Here is a 16,375-nt window from a genome sequence, read left to right as displayed (position 1 = left end):
ACTAGCATTTGGGTTAGTTCAAACGTGTGCCGTCCGATTCAAACTATTATCTCGGGCAGTCGGTATTCACGACTGGCTAACCTGTCTGGGGAGTATAGTTGGTTGACAACCTTGGTGACCGTGTTGGTGTCAAGGGAATGCAACGCCATATTTTTGTTCAACCGATGTAGTCGTCGGAAGATAGAAAGAGCTCCTTCATTTTAGGAGATAACATTAACTTGAAAAATGGATTCTGGAAATCCCGAAGCAGGGAGAATCAGCTCGGCCATCAATGCACTCGAACGGAGTATAGCCGTGGGGTTGACGATCAGCCCGCAGAGCTATCCTTCGTTGCTCTTGCAATTTCTGCACATTTGCTATCCTATGATTCCTAAACCATTCCAAAAAACTGGAAGAAGGGAATTATCGTTGAGATTCCGAAAAAGGGCACTCGTGTGGAGTGTAATAATTGGAGGGTGTCTGCGTGCTTCCTGCCGCTGCGAAAATAGTATTTAAAATAATCCTAGAACATATCAATGAACATATCGAAGGCTTCATCGACAGAGAACAACGTGGTTTCCGTTCCGGATCCTTCTGACTTGATTACATCAACACCTTGCTGATTAATTGGTAACAGTGCAACGAGAATTAGATGTTCGCTTCACAACTCATCAGCAATTTCAGTTTGACGGCTTTTTCCCGTGACAAGCAGACGAGAAATTTCATTTACCAATAAGCAATATAATTACTTTTCCATGTTTAGCCCCCTTAGCGTCTCCATTACAACTCTCCCGATTTCCTACTTCTCATCCCGACATTCACTTATTTTGAACAATTTAAAAATATTCGTTTTTATTTTCTTTTTCATATTTTATTTACATAACCATATCACCTTTTAACTTCTCCCAAATCCCTAAAATTCACTTAAATATTTCGAACCTTTTTGTTGCTGCTTTCACATAGATCTGCTATGTTGCATATTATCAAATACATTTCTAATGTTTGTTTCTGGGTAATGCTGCGAATTTGAAACGACTGCACACAATTTACGGAAAAATTCAATGAAGCTTTTTTGTTGTTCCAGCTGACGAGAAGTTTTGAGTTCAAGTTCCGGACCGAAAAATGAACGCGACATATGGTAGCTAGGGAAAATGAACCGGGAGCCAGCTGACTCAGGAAGTTCGTGGCTGCTGATGGAATCACGTCGCTTTTCTTTTGGATTTGGAATTTTAAAAAGGGAAGACACTAAGGAAAAGTGAGGATTTCGATTTGAAATTTGTCCGTATTGGTTGAGTGAGAAGCTCGGGAAATTGATTCTAAACGTCGCACTGATAAACTAGAGTCGGCCTCGGAGGATAACCGCAATTGTATTCCTGGATTTCGAGGAGTGCCAAAGGGACACTATTGTTGGATGGCATCTTCCGAATTTTCATTAAGATTCAGACAGTGGATCAAGTGACACTTTTGGAGCAGAGAATACAGAAGCCTCCCACACAGTTCGCAACCACGCGACAACAAGGATTTTCGGTGGTATTAAAGATGCTTTACCGATAGCCGTTTCATCATTTCATGTGGATCCTACTTCAAATAAACCGGGTTAACCCACCAAATTAGATCTCTCGTTGTTTGCAGGTAAGTCCATGGTTTGGGAATACAATAAATCCATAGAATATTTTAGGGTTGTAAGTAAAGGGAAAGTAAAAGGAGAACATATGTGCTCGACGATGTTTTTTTCTCATTATCATTGTATGATTAATTTTTGAAGTTACAAGTATAATCTGGCATCATAGAGCGTCAGACAAATTTCTAACTGCTAAATTTTGGTCCAGGTTAAGGGGCATCACAATTGTACAATGCTATGTACCAACGGAGACTTCCGATGTAGTGAAGAAGGATGCTTTCTACGAGCAATTAAACGCGGTTCAGGTGAAATTGTGATGGTGATCTGAATGCCAAGGTGGGATCTGATGCAATGGGGAAGCATGGTCTTGCCGACCGTAACGGTAATGGTGGGAGGTTCCTGGATTTCTGTATCTTCTACCGTCTCGTTACTGTTGGCAGATTGTTCGAGCACAGAGCCTGCCGTAACGTCGGTTGGGTTTTAACTGACGGTCGCCGTACGAGCAATCGATTGACTACTTCGCGATGAGCGGTAGATTTCTCCTCTTGTGGATGAAATGGATAGTATCGTAACTTGTGGATACGGATTCTTCCCCCAAGGCGAAGAATAAAAAAGAAAAGTAAAGAAAAGAGTAAAGCCGTTCGACTTGACGGTCTCCCAGCAGAGTTATTTATCGCTGCACGTGCAGTTACTGCAGATCTGCTGCTTTCATTCGTACGGAGAGTGGAAGAAGAAGATGATCGTTAAGATTCCAAACAAGTCGGGAAAGCGGGAGCTGGACGCTTTAGGTATGAAAGGTTTTGTGTATTTCTTTTCTGAAGACATTTGGGTGTGCATTTGTCCCATTAGTACGTAGCACGCAATAGTGGGGTAGCACCATTTAGTGGGAACCTCTCGATGTTTTTCAGATTTTTGGGTTGAGTAGTTTCTGAGAATAGGTCCGTTAAAGAAATGATAATTTTCGACCCCCCTCACTCCCCACCTTTAAAGCAAATGTAAAAATTAATACTGGCTTCGGAAGTTACTAATCGAGACCTTTTATTTGATACCGCCCTATATTTGATGAGAAAAAAAATATATACCTCCCTTTTGCATATATGGGGACCCCCCTTAAATTTGCCGTAGATTGATGTAACTCACTGTATGCCAAATTTGGTGTCAACCGCTATTACCTTCTCCGAGAAAAATGTGTGTGACAGACAGATGGACAGACACCGGAGAAACTGATAGCTATTATCCGAGTGACATATGATGGCGCAAAGTATCACGTGCTGCACCGAAGTAAAGTCTCGGACGACTTTAAGGACCAAACTGGAGTCCGCAACGGTTGCATCCTGTCACCGATATTATTTTTTCTTGTTGTCGGTGAAGTTCTCCATGGTGCCTTGTCCTGAGGACACGGAGGAGCCCAATAGATAATGACATCTGCCCTTAGACACTTCGACCACACTGATGACATTTGTTTCTCTGCCCAGTTCATGGATCTTGACCAAAAGGCTGTGGATTTGGAAAGAGAGGCAAGTAAAGTTGGACTCAAGGTAAAGACACCTGCAAAAGCAGGATTCTCAGCCTGACGGGTCATCGCATTCTCCCTATCTGCATTAATGGGCAGAGTATCGAAAGCGCCGATCACTTTGTACATCAAGGAAGCGTGGTTTCTACGGACGTTGGCACCAAACTAGTTGTTGCCCGACGCATTAACAGCGCTAGATTCGCTTTCGCTGCTCTGTCTAAAATCCGAAAATGCAATACCTCAACAGCAAGATCAAGTCGAGATTGTTTTTTGCTGGTGTTTTTTCTTTGTTGCTATATGTGAGTAGCACATGGAAGGTGAACTCTACTGTTACTCAAAAGCTTCAAACTTTCGTGAACACCTACCTGCGTCTTATCATTGGAGTACGCTGGCCTGACACTATATGAAACGACTGGCAGACCATCACAATCAATATACACCGCCTTAACGTAATGAAGACAAAGATGTTGCCCGGTTCACTGCAATAACACTCGATGTTCATGTCCGAATATAGGTACATTTGCTATCGATGTGGTGCTGCACCCCTTACGGAGTAAGGCCCGATGAGAAGTTGCTAGCCAAGAGCGGCCTAAACATCGAAGGTTATAGGAAACGACTCAAGGGCCTACGGAATCAACGATAAGCCTATGACCGAGGAAAGCGGTAAGTCCGAATTAGAAGAAACCGACTCCATCCTGGATAAATTACCCTTTATCCCCTCTCGATGTGGTGGCGCGACGGTTCAATTACATCAGGGTTTAGAAGCATGTTAGAAAACTGCTTTCAATGCCGTAACGGTACACTGCAGTATACTACAGTTTCATCGTTCTCGAACCAACAGTCTCTATACAGCGGAATTATTATTATCTTACCCACTATCCACTTACTATGTTGTCATGATCATTTTTTCCATGCAAGAGTTGGTATGGCTAGGACAGAGTCTACTAAGAAAAGTTATCAACTCTCAAACGCTGACAAATTGAAAAATGCTCTAGTGTAAAACTTAGTTTTTGTTTCTTGATGCCTTGACCGACGATACTGCAATAAATGTAAACAAATCTTGGTATAAAAATAATATATTATCCACAATTTATTGTTTGTAAAAGTCATCACAATTTACTTTTAACAACATTCTCTTCAGGTCTGTAAGAAAATAAAAATTTCCAACTTAGATAAATCTCAAATTGCTCATAGCAAATTGCGACTTATAGTCTAATAAATGCACGACTGGTATTTATGGCAAAACGAATACATATGGTAAAAGTTAAAAATTATTACAATTTCAACTCTTCACCGGCGGGCAGTGGTCCAAAGTAGAAGTTGACTTGATTCTCCGTAACTTGTTCCACTTGCGGCGGAACCCATTTCGGGTTTTGGTCCTTGTCTATTAGAAGGGCTCGGACACCTTCTTTGAAATCGCTATCTTCGAGGAAACGCACGACCATGCGGTATTCCATTTTCAAACAGTCGACCAGTGAGAGTGTGGCACCAAAAAGGAGTTGCTGATGTGTTACTTTAAGACTACGTGGAGACATTTTGCGAAGTGTCTAGAAAATATAAGACACTTTGCTTTCCATTGGGAACTGTAATGGGAAATATGACTGACCTGCAACGTTTTTTGAGTCCAAGCATTTTCCTCTCCCTGAAGACTTTCGAATATATCGTCGACACCTGCTTTGTCGAAATGCTTGTTGATCTGATCCATGTCTTTTGCCAGAACGAATTCATTGGAAGAGCAACTATTGAATTTGTCTAGAACCTGGCGAATGTCGTCCTTGGAACTGGAAAGAAGTGCTTCTTCTAGTTTATCTAGTTGGTCGCTGTTGCAGTAATGAGTGGCTATCCCGGCTTTCGTGACATCTTCGCCTTTCAGTCGGAATCCAGTCAGACCTAGATACAGGCCTAATTTGCCCGTCAGTCGCGGTAAAAAGTAGGAGCCGCCCACATCGGGGAACAAGCCTATTTGCGTTTCAGGCATTGCGAACATGGTCCTCTCAGTCGCGACGCGATACTTACCATGTACCGAGAGACCAACTCCACCTCCCATGGTAATGCCATCGATCAAAGCGATGTATGGGATCTTGTAATTGCCGATCAGAGCGTTAAGGGTATACTCCTCCCGGAAAAATGCTTTCGATTCTTCAGTAGGGCCGGCCTCGACCACGGCACGAACGTCCCCACCCGCACAAAAGCTCTTGTCGCCAACTCCTTTGATGATTACCGCACTTTTCGTATCCTCCCATCTTTTTAAATGTCCGTAGATTTGCCTGACCATATCCAGATTAATTGCATTGAGCGCTTTTGGCCGATTCAAAGTAATTACTCCCTTGTCACCGTGATCAGTTGCTATCACAGTCTTGTCCGTAGACATAGCCGCAGACATGGGTCGCATGTGCACCTGCTTCACGATACGCGGGACACTGTTACACAAACGAAACACAACCTGTAGCCGAAAAAATTCCAAGTTCAATGTCCACGTCATGTAATAGATTATCAACAAATTTTATTTACCATTTTGTAGGCACGAAGTTAGTTATGCAATATGATACGACCGGACCTGCGGCCTATACAGAGAAGACTCCACAAGTGAATGTCAAATGTGGTCAAGTGACAAGTGCACCGTCAAGGCGTTCAACAGCAATCAACTTCTACTGAACTTCTTTCAACTTCAGATTGAAATGCCGATATTCCAACTGGGAGCATGTTTGACATGATGATGAGGCAGTTGTCAAAAGTCCCGGCGAAGAATAAACAACAGTGAATTGTGTTATCTATGCAAAATGTCTCGGAATCGGAAACCTTTTCGTCAGAATAAAAACTCCACGAATAGCAGGCAAGAGGAAGATGTCGTGGATACCCCCGTGATGGCTGCGTTCAGAGAATACGCGAAGGAGCTAGACGATAAGCATGATCGGTACGAGCGAATCGTGAAGATGAGCCGCGACATCACTATCGAAAGCAAGCGCATTATTTTCCTGTTGCATACGATTGAAACCAGGTACTTTGATTGCAGTTATTAGGTTCTTGTGCATTTTCAGAAAAAAAATTATTTAGTTTGGAATGGTCAATATAATTTTACGTGCGGTAACTGGATAGCATCACGAGGAGCTAAGAGAGAATACATTCACTCAAAATGGATCTCATACTTTCACTTTTTTTCTATTTTTTTCATATGAAACGAGAATATAAACAAAGGATACCTAAAACATAAGTTCGTTAAATAGATGAGTAGACCCAATAACATAACATATTCCTTTTCTCAGTTTTAAAAAGTAACAAATAAAACTAAATTTCAAAATGGAGTTCTTGCATATTTGAAAGTAATCCGATTTCTTTATTAATGAAATATCGCCTGAAAGTCCCTAATTGTTTTAGTAGTGCATATTAGGATTTAGTGTGTTTCAACTTTAAAAATTAAAAAAATGCCGCTGAACAAGGTTGTTTACTGACAATGCTTGTATAAACCTTAAAAATTATGTGTATAATGCGGTTTACACATACTCCAATTATGGGATCTATTTAAAATTGTTGTTTGATCTTAAAAAAATTATTGCATACATGTACGTAGGGATACTGAACTTCCCTCCGCCTATGGTGACAATCGGGTCTATATGGTTGCCATTTACCTCTTGGTGGGGATCGCGGATCGTTCGCGGTTACTTGAAATGCCTCTGCTTTGGACCTCAAAATCTTCCGAGATTTTGTTTCGGTGCAGCACGTGACATTTTGCAGCATCATATGCGGCTCAGACAATTGCTATTAGTTTCTCCGGAATGTCCCCCTGCATAGAGCACTTCAGATGCACTCCCTGTTCACGTTATCGAAAGCTTTTGTTGGAATCGATGAAGAGGAGGGGCAGCGAAGATCTAAACTCCGCGCACAGTTGAAAAAAGATCTGTAGGGTGTTGATGTGATCGATGCAGGGAAATCCCCTGTAGAAATCAATCTGCTCTCTGTCGATCAAGCTTTCGAGATGTTCTTTGCTGCGTTCCTGGATTATTTTAGCTATTATTTTGGGACGGGAGTAAGTACGTAGATACCCCTCCAATTGTCACACTCAAAACAGGTCCCCTCCTTTGGGATCTGGACGATCATCCTCTTTTTCCACTCTCTGGGAAAGGTCTCGGATTCCCAAGATTTCCGTACAAGTAGAAGCAGCAGATCTGGATCAATTGCAAGGGCAACGATAAATAACTTCCCGGGGAGACCGTCATCACCGAGCTTCTTTACTCCCTTTGAGTGCATTAATGGCCGAAATGATTTTTCTTCTTCTTGGAGGAACAGCCCATATCCGCCCGTTACGGTGATTGCCCATTTCATCCACAAGAGAAAGAATTTCATCGCATTTAATACGCTTAAGAACCGTGGTGAAGTGTTCTTTCCACCTCTTCAGTTGTTCATTATCTTGGATGAGAAGTCGACCGTTGATACTCTTTGCAGGACCATCGAAAGATTTGCGACCACATGTAAGTTCTTCCGTGATGCGGTATACCCTTCTGAAACCACTGCGATCTGCGGCATCTTCCGCTTCCCTGATCGGCGCAATAGCCAATTCTTTTTTGACATGGTGTACACTACGTTGAACGACGGGTCACGCCCTCCATCACTCGCAACAGTCAGTAGAGTCTTCAACCCTTTCCGTTCATCGATTCGCTTTCACGGTTCTGCAGTCAGCCAGATCTTACGACGCCCCTTCGGGACGTGTCCGATCACCTGTGTTGCACCCGAGAAAAAAGCATTTTTATTGGCGGCCCAAAGCTCATCGATATTCTCAGGCGGGTCTGATTATTCTTAAGGCGTCGGTTAGTTGAAACCCAATTGATCTTGTGGCAGGCTTTGCGTTCGAACAATGTGCCACCAACGACGAGGCGTTGGAATTTGCAGACATTCACGACCCTCCCACCATTATCGTTGAGGTCGCCAAAATCGTGATCCCCCATCATATGTCCAAGCAAAGTGCTGCCAGATCCCACCTTGACATTCAGATCACCCACCATCATCACAATGTCACTTTTAGGAAGCTTCCTATGAACTCCGTTTAATTGATCGTAGAAAACATCCTTCTTCATTACCAGGTGTACAAATTTGACAGCTGCCAGACTATTAGTTTGTGTGATAGAGCATTTTGAGTGAAGTAACTTTTGTTAGTTTGAAGAAAATGGGTAAATAGAAATTTCTTGTGTTAATAAAGCAAGCAAGCCGTTCAAGCGGGATCGGCTCGTCGTGATCAGTTTCGCCATTTGGCTCTATCAAATGCCTGATCTGGGTGCAATCTCAAGGCTTTTAAATCCCCATCCACCGTATCAAACCACCGTTTTTCGTTTCCGTTTCGGCCTGACTTTTGGTCTCTTACCATCGACTTCGATGTTCATACCAATATTGGCAAGTGAATTCTAGTTGGCGCGAATTGCGTGATCCCACCATCGGAGACGCTTCTTTCGCAATTTTTCCATTATCGGTGCAACCCCATAACGAACGCGGATATCCTCATTTCGGATGTAATCAAAACGTGTCACGCCACTAGTCTAACGCAACATCTTCATCTCTATTATCGCAAGACGCCGTTTATTGCCTTTTATAGTTGAAATATATAGAACCATAGAGAGCGACAGGACGGACGACATTCCGGTCAATTTTAGATTGGAGACGTTCGTTGATACGTCGATCACCAAGAACACCAGTTGTGGAACGCCACTTCATCCAGGTTGCGTTAATGCGAAAGTAATTTCATAACACAGTTCTCCATTGGCTGATAGCGTTGGCCCGAGGTATTTAAATCGCTGTTCTGGGCAGACCACTGCCGCTGACAGTGATTGTACCTGTCGTCAAAAATTCAGTTTGCTTTAGATTCAACCTGAGGCCGTGTTGCATGAGGCGATCATTGCATCTTTGGACAAATTGCTCGAGATCATTTTTGCTATCAGATGCTAGGAAAACATCATCTGCATAAAGCAGTGTATAGGGCGCTGGACGAAGGATGTCTCGTGTGACAGTGTCCATAACAAGAACAAAGAAGAGTGATGAGAGGGCGCTTCTTTGAAGAAAACCCACAGAGACACGAAGCGGTTTTGATATACCCGTCATACTTCGAACTTTACTGTTTGGATTGTGGTAGAGCAATTAAACCCAGCGCACGAGTTCTTCTGGCACTAAGTGTTGTCGTAAAGCAAACCAGATGAGTTCGTGTGGCACACGATCAAACGCTTTCTCTAGATACAGAGGGCGATGCTTCTCACGATGTTTCTCCATGACTAACCGCGTAGCTTGTATTGCGGCGGTAGTTCCGCAGTTTTTGACAAATCCGAATTGATAGACGATTATTTCAATAATTTCGCGAATACGGTTGTCAAGAATGCGTTCAAAAATCTTCATGGTATGGGATCGGACGGTAATTTGAACATTCTGCTGGACTACCTTTCTTTTTCTATTTTGGAACAATGGTACTTTCTTGCCAGCCAGATGGTGTTCTTCCTTCCTAAATAACCGGATTAAAGAATTCACTGTGCCACAGGGTTGGGTCCCAGCCCTTCGCTTTCCAGAGCTCAGATGCGATGTCGTCAGGTCCTGTGGCTTTCCTCGATTTCATTCGATTTATTGCCTCCTCGATTTCAGTTACGCTGGCATGAAAGTCCTGGGTTGTTTAACGTGAGTACCTGCCGTGAAGGCATAATCCCACGGTCCTCTTCGGACACGGATTGATTTTGGGACCACAATCAGAGCCCCGCCATGCAAGCACAGCGGTCCTGGTTTATACTGAGTGCAGGCTCAGCATTCATACCAGTGGATGCGGGGCCTATCTAACACCTCTGCTGCAACTAAGGTGTACGGCACCCGAGTTGTACAGCGCAACTCCACGCTCGCACTGCGAGGAGCTCTGCCCGCGATGAAGGTATAACCACAACCATCATGAAACTCCCACTAGGGGGCCAACCGCAAATAAACGGGCCGAGAAAGTACCGTTCTTGTCATAAACGCAACAGCAGTGTAAGATATCCTGTGTACGTTCGTTACGGCTTTTAGCAAGTCGATATTGATCTCTCTCGCCATCCCGAGTGTCCAGTTTATCGTAAAGATTTTTGCAATGGTGACTGCGAAAAATATTCTCCATATCGATATCTGTTCAAATTAAGTTAATAATAGTATATTACCATATTTTTGAGAAAATTGAGTAAAACCCCCCTTAAGTTTATCCCAGAGTTATAAAAGTTGGGAGTAGTATAAAATATAATATAAAGCATATTATCCCAAAGTTTGGTCAAAATCATACTATTACTAACGAAGTTACAGTAGCTCAAAGTTACCGTGTAAATTAACTGCAACTAAATATCCATATCACACTAAAGTGGATAGTCAGGCATGCTAAATGCATATACATAACGGGCTACGTTCAAATGGGAAAGTTCTACACTCAAATATACTCACAGAAGAAGCAAACAAAACCTTTCATACCTGAAGCGCCCAGCTTCCGGTTTCCCGACATGTTTATATTCTGTGTTTAAGTGAGTGCATGTGACTTAATTTTTCATTCTTATATTACTCTATATTAGCAACCAAATTTGCGTTGAGAAAAACTTTGAATATCTACAGAATGAGCTCTATGAAACGGAGCAGAATTATTCTGGAATATCATTTCATAAAACGCTTTACATTGAGACAAGAGACGCTTTCAAATCCTTTCGATGTTATACTTTTCTACATTATTATTGAGCTAGGATGATGTACAGTTTGTAGTTTAGGTTCTTCGGATTGCGGAGCGAGTGAATGAAAAATATATGGATTGAACTTACTAACCTTTACCTTTACACAATATTTCCATATGAAACGCCCTTCAAAGCTAACGGGGTCTCAATACAACAACATATCATAGATAGACTTCATAATTATAGAAATACGATGTATTTATGAAACAATGAATGCATTGGTTCGGATGGTGGAGGCAATAATGACAATTTCCCCTTGCCACTGAGGTAGCACAATTCAGTCGTTTCTCCAACGAATTTCAATGAACATTGGGCCAATTCGAACGAAAAATTCCGAGCTGTGAGCTCAAATCAAGTTTTGATGCATATCTTTATGCGATAGGTTCGATAATTCCATTCGAACCGTTTGTCGTATTGCCCTTTCGTTCTCGTGTCTGTGAAGTATGAGATCGAGTCGTATTAACGCAGCCTCTGGTGCGATTTCTTGTTCACATACAGTGGATTGTTTCGCAATAGAGTGCAGCCTAATTACATTATTTCTTTGTTGTGAAACATTAGATCTTCTGGCTCGTAGCAGTGTAAAGAACACTGGAACATTAATCGCACATTTCAAAATCATATATTGAGCCAATTGTCGATGCGCGCACTATAACAATTGCCATCATCATCATCATCATCATCAATGGCGCAACAAACGGTATCCGGTCTAGGCCTGCTTTAATAAGGAACTCAAAACATCCCGGTTTTGCGCCGAGGTCCACCAATTCGATATCCCTAAAAGCTGTCTGACGTCCTGACCTACGCCATCGCTCAATCTTAGGCAGGGTCTGCCTCGTCTTCTTTTTCTACCATAGATATTGCCATTATAGACTTTCCGGGTGGGATTATCCTCATCCATACGGATTAAGTGACCCGCCCACCGCAACCTGTTGAGCCGGATTTTATCCACAACCGGACGGTCATGATATCGCTCATAGATTTCGTCATTGTGTAGGCTACGGAATCGTCCATCCTTATGTAGGGCGCCAAAGAGTTCGCATAACAATTGCCATATTTTCAAAAAATGAGCAACTTACGTTTTGAAAATTACAATTGAATTTCACACCAGAATGAATGTGCAGGATGATATGGACAACAAATTTAAATTGATTGTCACTGTGCGGACATGGTAAACAATATATAATAATAATAATCGTTGTCGCAACAATCCATATTGAATCAAGGCCTTAAAGTGTGTTAGAGCACTTCATTCAAGACCGTAACGGTACACTACAGGATTACAGTACCCTACTGGAGGCAATGCGGTCAGCATTACGCTCGCCCGAGATTATGGCCCTGATTTGGCTCAAGTATTCATTCACAGCTGAGTCGACTGGTATCCGACGTCAAATTACGATACAAATCCTTCTGCAATCAGTGAGATTTGAACCGCGACCTTCAACAGCCTTGTGCTCTAACCCCTCAGCTATCCGGGCACAACATAATGTTTCACAATGCGCAATTCATCACTTTTCGCTGATGATTTTCAGAAAAAATAATTCGAAGAGAATCCGTCCTCGAGCCGTTCAATACTAAATGTAAAGGGAAAATTAATTCTCCTCTTTATTTCTTTGCATGATTTTTTGCTATTTTGTAATAGCTATTCCGTTATTCGGGGTGAAAACAAATCCAACAAATCAAAGAACATAAAAATTTGATTAGCCGCTCTTGGGAGAAAGAAAGAAACGATTTTAGGGTAGCCTCTTTTGTTACTGGGGAAGAATAAAGCGCCGTTGTAGAAAATGGCGAAGCTGCGTTTTTTCATGTTAGTCGTAGTGGCAAGGTCTTTCTGATGGCCATCGACACTGTTAAATATGTGGGTGCATGTATATAACTCCAGGAAAATAACGCGCTGGCTTAATGATCTGTAGATTGCATTTCCTTCAAACTTCCTAGTATTATCTTTTATCTTTTTAACAACGGTCTACGATAAGGGGATGCCCTATCATGCGTCCTCTTTAACCTGGCCCTGGAGAATATGATCCGTGGTGCTGAGGTAAATGCAAGAGATACGATCCTCTTTAAGCCCACCCAATTATTGGCCTATGCTGACGATACCGACATCATGGGAAGAACGACCCGAGACGTATAAACTGCCTTCATCCAGATCGAGTAGGCGGCGTGAGATCTTGGGCTGCACATCAACGAAGGCAAGACAAAGTATATGATGGTAACGTCAGCACTAAGAACCAACCAACGAATAACATCAAACCGCACTAGTCAAACGGGAAGAATTAAGATAGGAGACGACAACTTTGAGACCGTTGATAATTTCTCCTATCTAGGATCGAAAATCGCAACCGATATATCTATGGCAGAAAAAGAAGACGAGGCAGACCCTGCCTGAGATGGAGTGATGACGTAGGTCAGGACACCAGACAGCTTTTAGGGATACCGAATTGGTGGACCTCGGTGCAAAACCGGGATGTCTGGAGTCCCTTATTAAGGCAGACCTAGACCGGATACCGGTTGTTGCGCCGTTGATGATTATTTTTTATGCTGATGTCTTCTAGGATAAGCGTAAGGGGGTTTTCGGGTAAATGTCTAAAATACAATATGATAATATACTATTATTAAATTTATTTGAGCAAATATCGGAAGGGAATTGACCAGGTCATATTCTGTGAAAAAAACATTTTTCTTCCCCTCTTCGCATGTATGGGAGATCTTACTTAAACTAAACAGAAAATGGGCTACTTGCTATATGTAAAGGGATACACAGACCACATGTTCTCACCAAATTTCGTAACAATAGGTTCAAGGGTTACCGAGTAAACAGAGTGTGACAAATAGACCGACATTGAATCGATTCGACTAAGGATTCATTCCACAAAAAAAAAACCTTAGAAAACAACGATTTTGAAATAAAAATGTTTAAAATTTTCGTTATTTTACTATTTTTAAATAAAATAAAATATAAAATATTTGCATATTCAAGGTTCCACATATTGCAGCAAGCGTACACAATAGAATGAAATTCATTATTTTGAATCCAGACCACCACAGAAGGCTGTGGTCTACTTCGGGTATAAGAACTAAGTAAATGTAAAAATAAATAAAGAATGTATCTTTTGAGATTCCATTAAAATCATATTAAAATTTGGAAAGGCCGTCCCCAAGTTGGTGTGCTATCACCACTTCTGTGAAGTATGCTGTTCGACTCGCCTTTAATTCCGTAAGATGGAAAGACATTCTAGGCACACTAGACAATACTTTCGACGTGCCGAACTATCTCTTACGGATATTGAGGGACTATCTAAGGAACCGCTTCCCGGTCTGTGAAACACGCTAGAAAGTTAGAGGAGGATGGAGGTCACGTCGGCTGGACCCCTGAAATGCTACCCATGATAATCTCCCTAAACTCGACATGCCAGAAGAGTCCCGCGTGGTCGGTTATGCAAATGATGTCGCGGCGGTTGTTGCTGGACGCACTGTTGAGCAGGCGCAAAGCAGACCCGGCATATTGATGCGACGGGCAAGCGGATGGATGACTACTCATGGTTCCAACCTTGCACTGGAAAAAACCGAAGTAGTCATCCTGGCTAAAAAGATAATTCCGGCCCTGCGTCCCATATCCCGTCTCATGGTAAATATGGTTGGTCCTACGTCTAGCAGGCGACGTCTCCAGATGAGTTCAACGCAGTCTGTTCTGCTCTGCAGTGCAGAGGTATGGGCTTACATCGCCACGTCTAGAGTGCTTCTTCTGGGCTACAGGTTGTTTCTAATAGTCTCCTGCCCAAGAATTCCTCATTTGTACGTATTATTATGGTGATAAGCCAGCTATTTTCAGTGGATTTCAACTATCTTCTAGACTTAGAAGGGGCTATGTGTGAATTTCGTCAGTACTAATCTCATATCCGAAAATAAAGTTACCGATTCAAAGCTTGGTTTTTGAAATTAATTATTCTATTAACAATTCCTAGTTTGATTCGGTATCCTCAATGTTGATAACATTATTATGCAATTAGTATTGTTGAACTAACATTACCGTCAAATCTACTATAATATTTTATGTTTTAGGAGAAATAATCGTGAGAAAGTCCTAGAAGATGCTGAAAAGAGGCTTCGAGCAGTGTGCGAAACGAACTTCCTTTTAATTGCTCGCGAATTGGAAGACCTTGACCAAAATCAATATTTGCGTGCTTTCTCGCCAGGTCTACAAGAATTTATTGAAGCCTATTCGTACTTTGAGTATTTGAAAGATAGTTCGAAACTATCTGACTGGGATGATCTACAACAATTTCTAACATATAATATTGATAAACCGTCATCAACGAAGGAGAATGAAACAAAAGAAGAAAAGTCCCTACAGGAGCAAACAGTTGCTAAAAAGCAAATCGTGTGCACGATAAAACCAGTGGAATTCATACTTGGGTTGGCCGATTTAGGTGGAGAAATAATGCGACGCTGCATTAACTCGTTAGGAAGTGGCGATATCGATTCATGCTTTCAGGCTTGCAGAACTTTGCAAACCCTCTACGCTGGGTAGGCAATGTCGCATTGGAGAGAACTAACCAGCGTGTCTAATAGTAATTTGTTTTTAAGGTACTTGCGAATCCGACCTGTTGGTAATCGAGAAATTCCACGTAAAATCACCACATTACGACAGAGTACTCTCAAAGCCGAAAATGTTTGCTATAACATCAAAGTCCGTGGTGGAGAGGCAGCATCTTGGGATACACTGGATACTGCTGGCTTCGCTATGGATAAAATAGCTCATGATGATGAAGATGAAGGCTTCTATTAACAGTATTAAAAATATTTTATTGCTGAAAGTTATGTATACAAACAACAAAGACGAACAAGTAATTGAAGATACAAAAAATTAGCGTTTCTTTACACCATTTCTTCCGTGTCTTCGTCATCTGTATCACTTGGTACATACTCGTCGTCTTCATCGCTACTGAAATCTTCCTGCTCCAACTCCTCGTCATCTATAAAATCGTCGTCGTATTCGGGATCTTTAGCTTTTTTCTTTCTTTGACGTAACATTCTTTTCCGGTTCCGATAATTTTTTTCAAAATCAGCTACATTTTGATTGTTAAAAATACAGGAAAATTTAATAAGATTGTTTATGTAGAGAAACGCCTGATGGCTTCCTATAGAAGCAACATTTCCATTAATACTTTAGAAGTCTTTAAGGTATAGATATCATCCGACATTTCTCTACCATAATTGAACTTACGAAAACTAACTTGAAGGGGGATGAGCAAATTGCTGGAAATGAACAGGATTTCGTCGGTAGCAAAGATTCCCGTACGGACAGTCTGGTGTTCCAAGTGGTGGATCTGGATATAGTGGACGCCTGTAATCTGTATCCCCAGGATGTGCCTCTTCAATACGATGCATAGGATTTTTTCTGGAAATCAAAAAAAAAATATTTACTGCACTAGGAGTTTTTCGTTATTTTCATAACATAAATTTTCTGTTAATCTTGTGGTTGGAGTTCCTCATTAAGGTAGGTCTAAATCGAAGACCAGTTGTGGTATGATAATGAGTTACTATGAACATATGTTTTTTTTT

At 41.8% G+C, this 16,375-nt stretch overlaps 2 protein-coding genes across 3 annotated transcripts; one reads left to right on the top strand and one right to left on the bottom strand.

The window, feature by feature from the left end:
• Positions 1 to 4,173: 4,173 nt before the first annotated feature.
• On the bottom strand, positions 4,174 to 5,777 carry LOC119651143 (3-hydroxyisobutyryl-CoA hydrolase, mitochondrial). 2 transcript variants are annotated; one of them, XM_038054546.1, is made up of 4 exons: positions 5,625 to 5,777; positions 4,720 to 5,556; positions 4,392 to 4,660; positions 4,174 to 4,256 (listed from the first exon to the last, which is right to left on the bottom strand). In XM_038054546.1, the coding sequence occupies exons 1-4, from the start codon at positions 5,625 to 5,627 to the stop codon at positions 4,223 to 4,225; spliced, it is 1,143 nt and encodes a 380-aa protein (XP_037910474.1). In that variant the 5' UTR covers positions 5,628 to 5,777; the 3' UTR covers positions 4,174 to 4,222. The 2 variants fall into 2 exon arrangements, with proteins under 2 accessions (XP_037910474.1, XP_037910475.1); XM_038054547.1 differs by having other exon boundaries at positions 4,174 to 4,660.
• A 29-nt stretch (positions 5,778 to 5,806) lies between these two features.
• Positions 5,807 to 15,677, top strand: LOC119651146 (translin-associated protein X). The gene is made up of 3 exons (XM_038054550.1): positions 5,807 to 6,111; positions 14,873 to 15,337; positions 15,398 to 15,677. Exons 1-3 carry the CDS (start codon positions 5,894 to 5,896, stop codon positions 15,597 to 15,599), a joined length of 885 nt encoding a protein of 294 aa, XP_037910478.1. The 5' UTR covers positions 5,807 to 5,893; the 3' UTR covers positions 15,600 to 15,677.
• Positions 15,678 to 16,375: the final 698 nt, after the last annotated feature.

The sequence above is a fragment of the Hermetia illucens genome, chromosome 3, assembly GCF_905115235.1.
Source record: "Hermetia illucens chromosome 3, iHerIll2.2.curated.20191125, whole genome shotgun sequence".
Lineage (NCBI taxonomy): Eukaryota > Metazoa > Arthropoda > Insecta > Diptera > Stratiomyidae > Hermetia > Hermetia illucens.
This window is presented reverse-complemented; position numbering and strand designations above follow the sequence as displayed.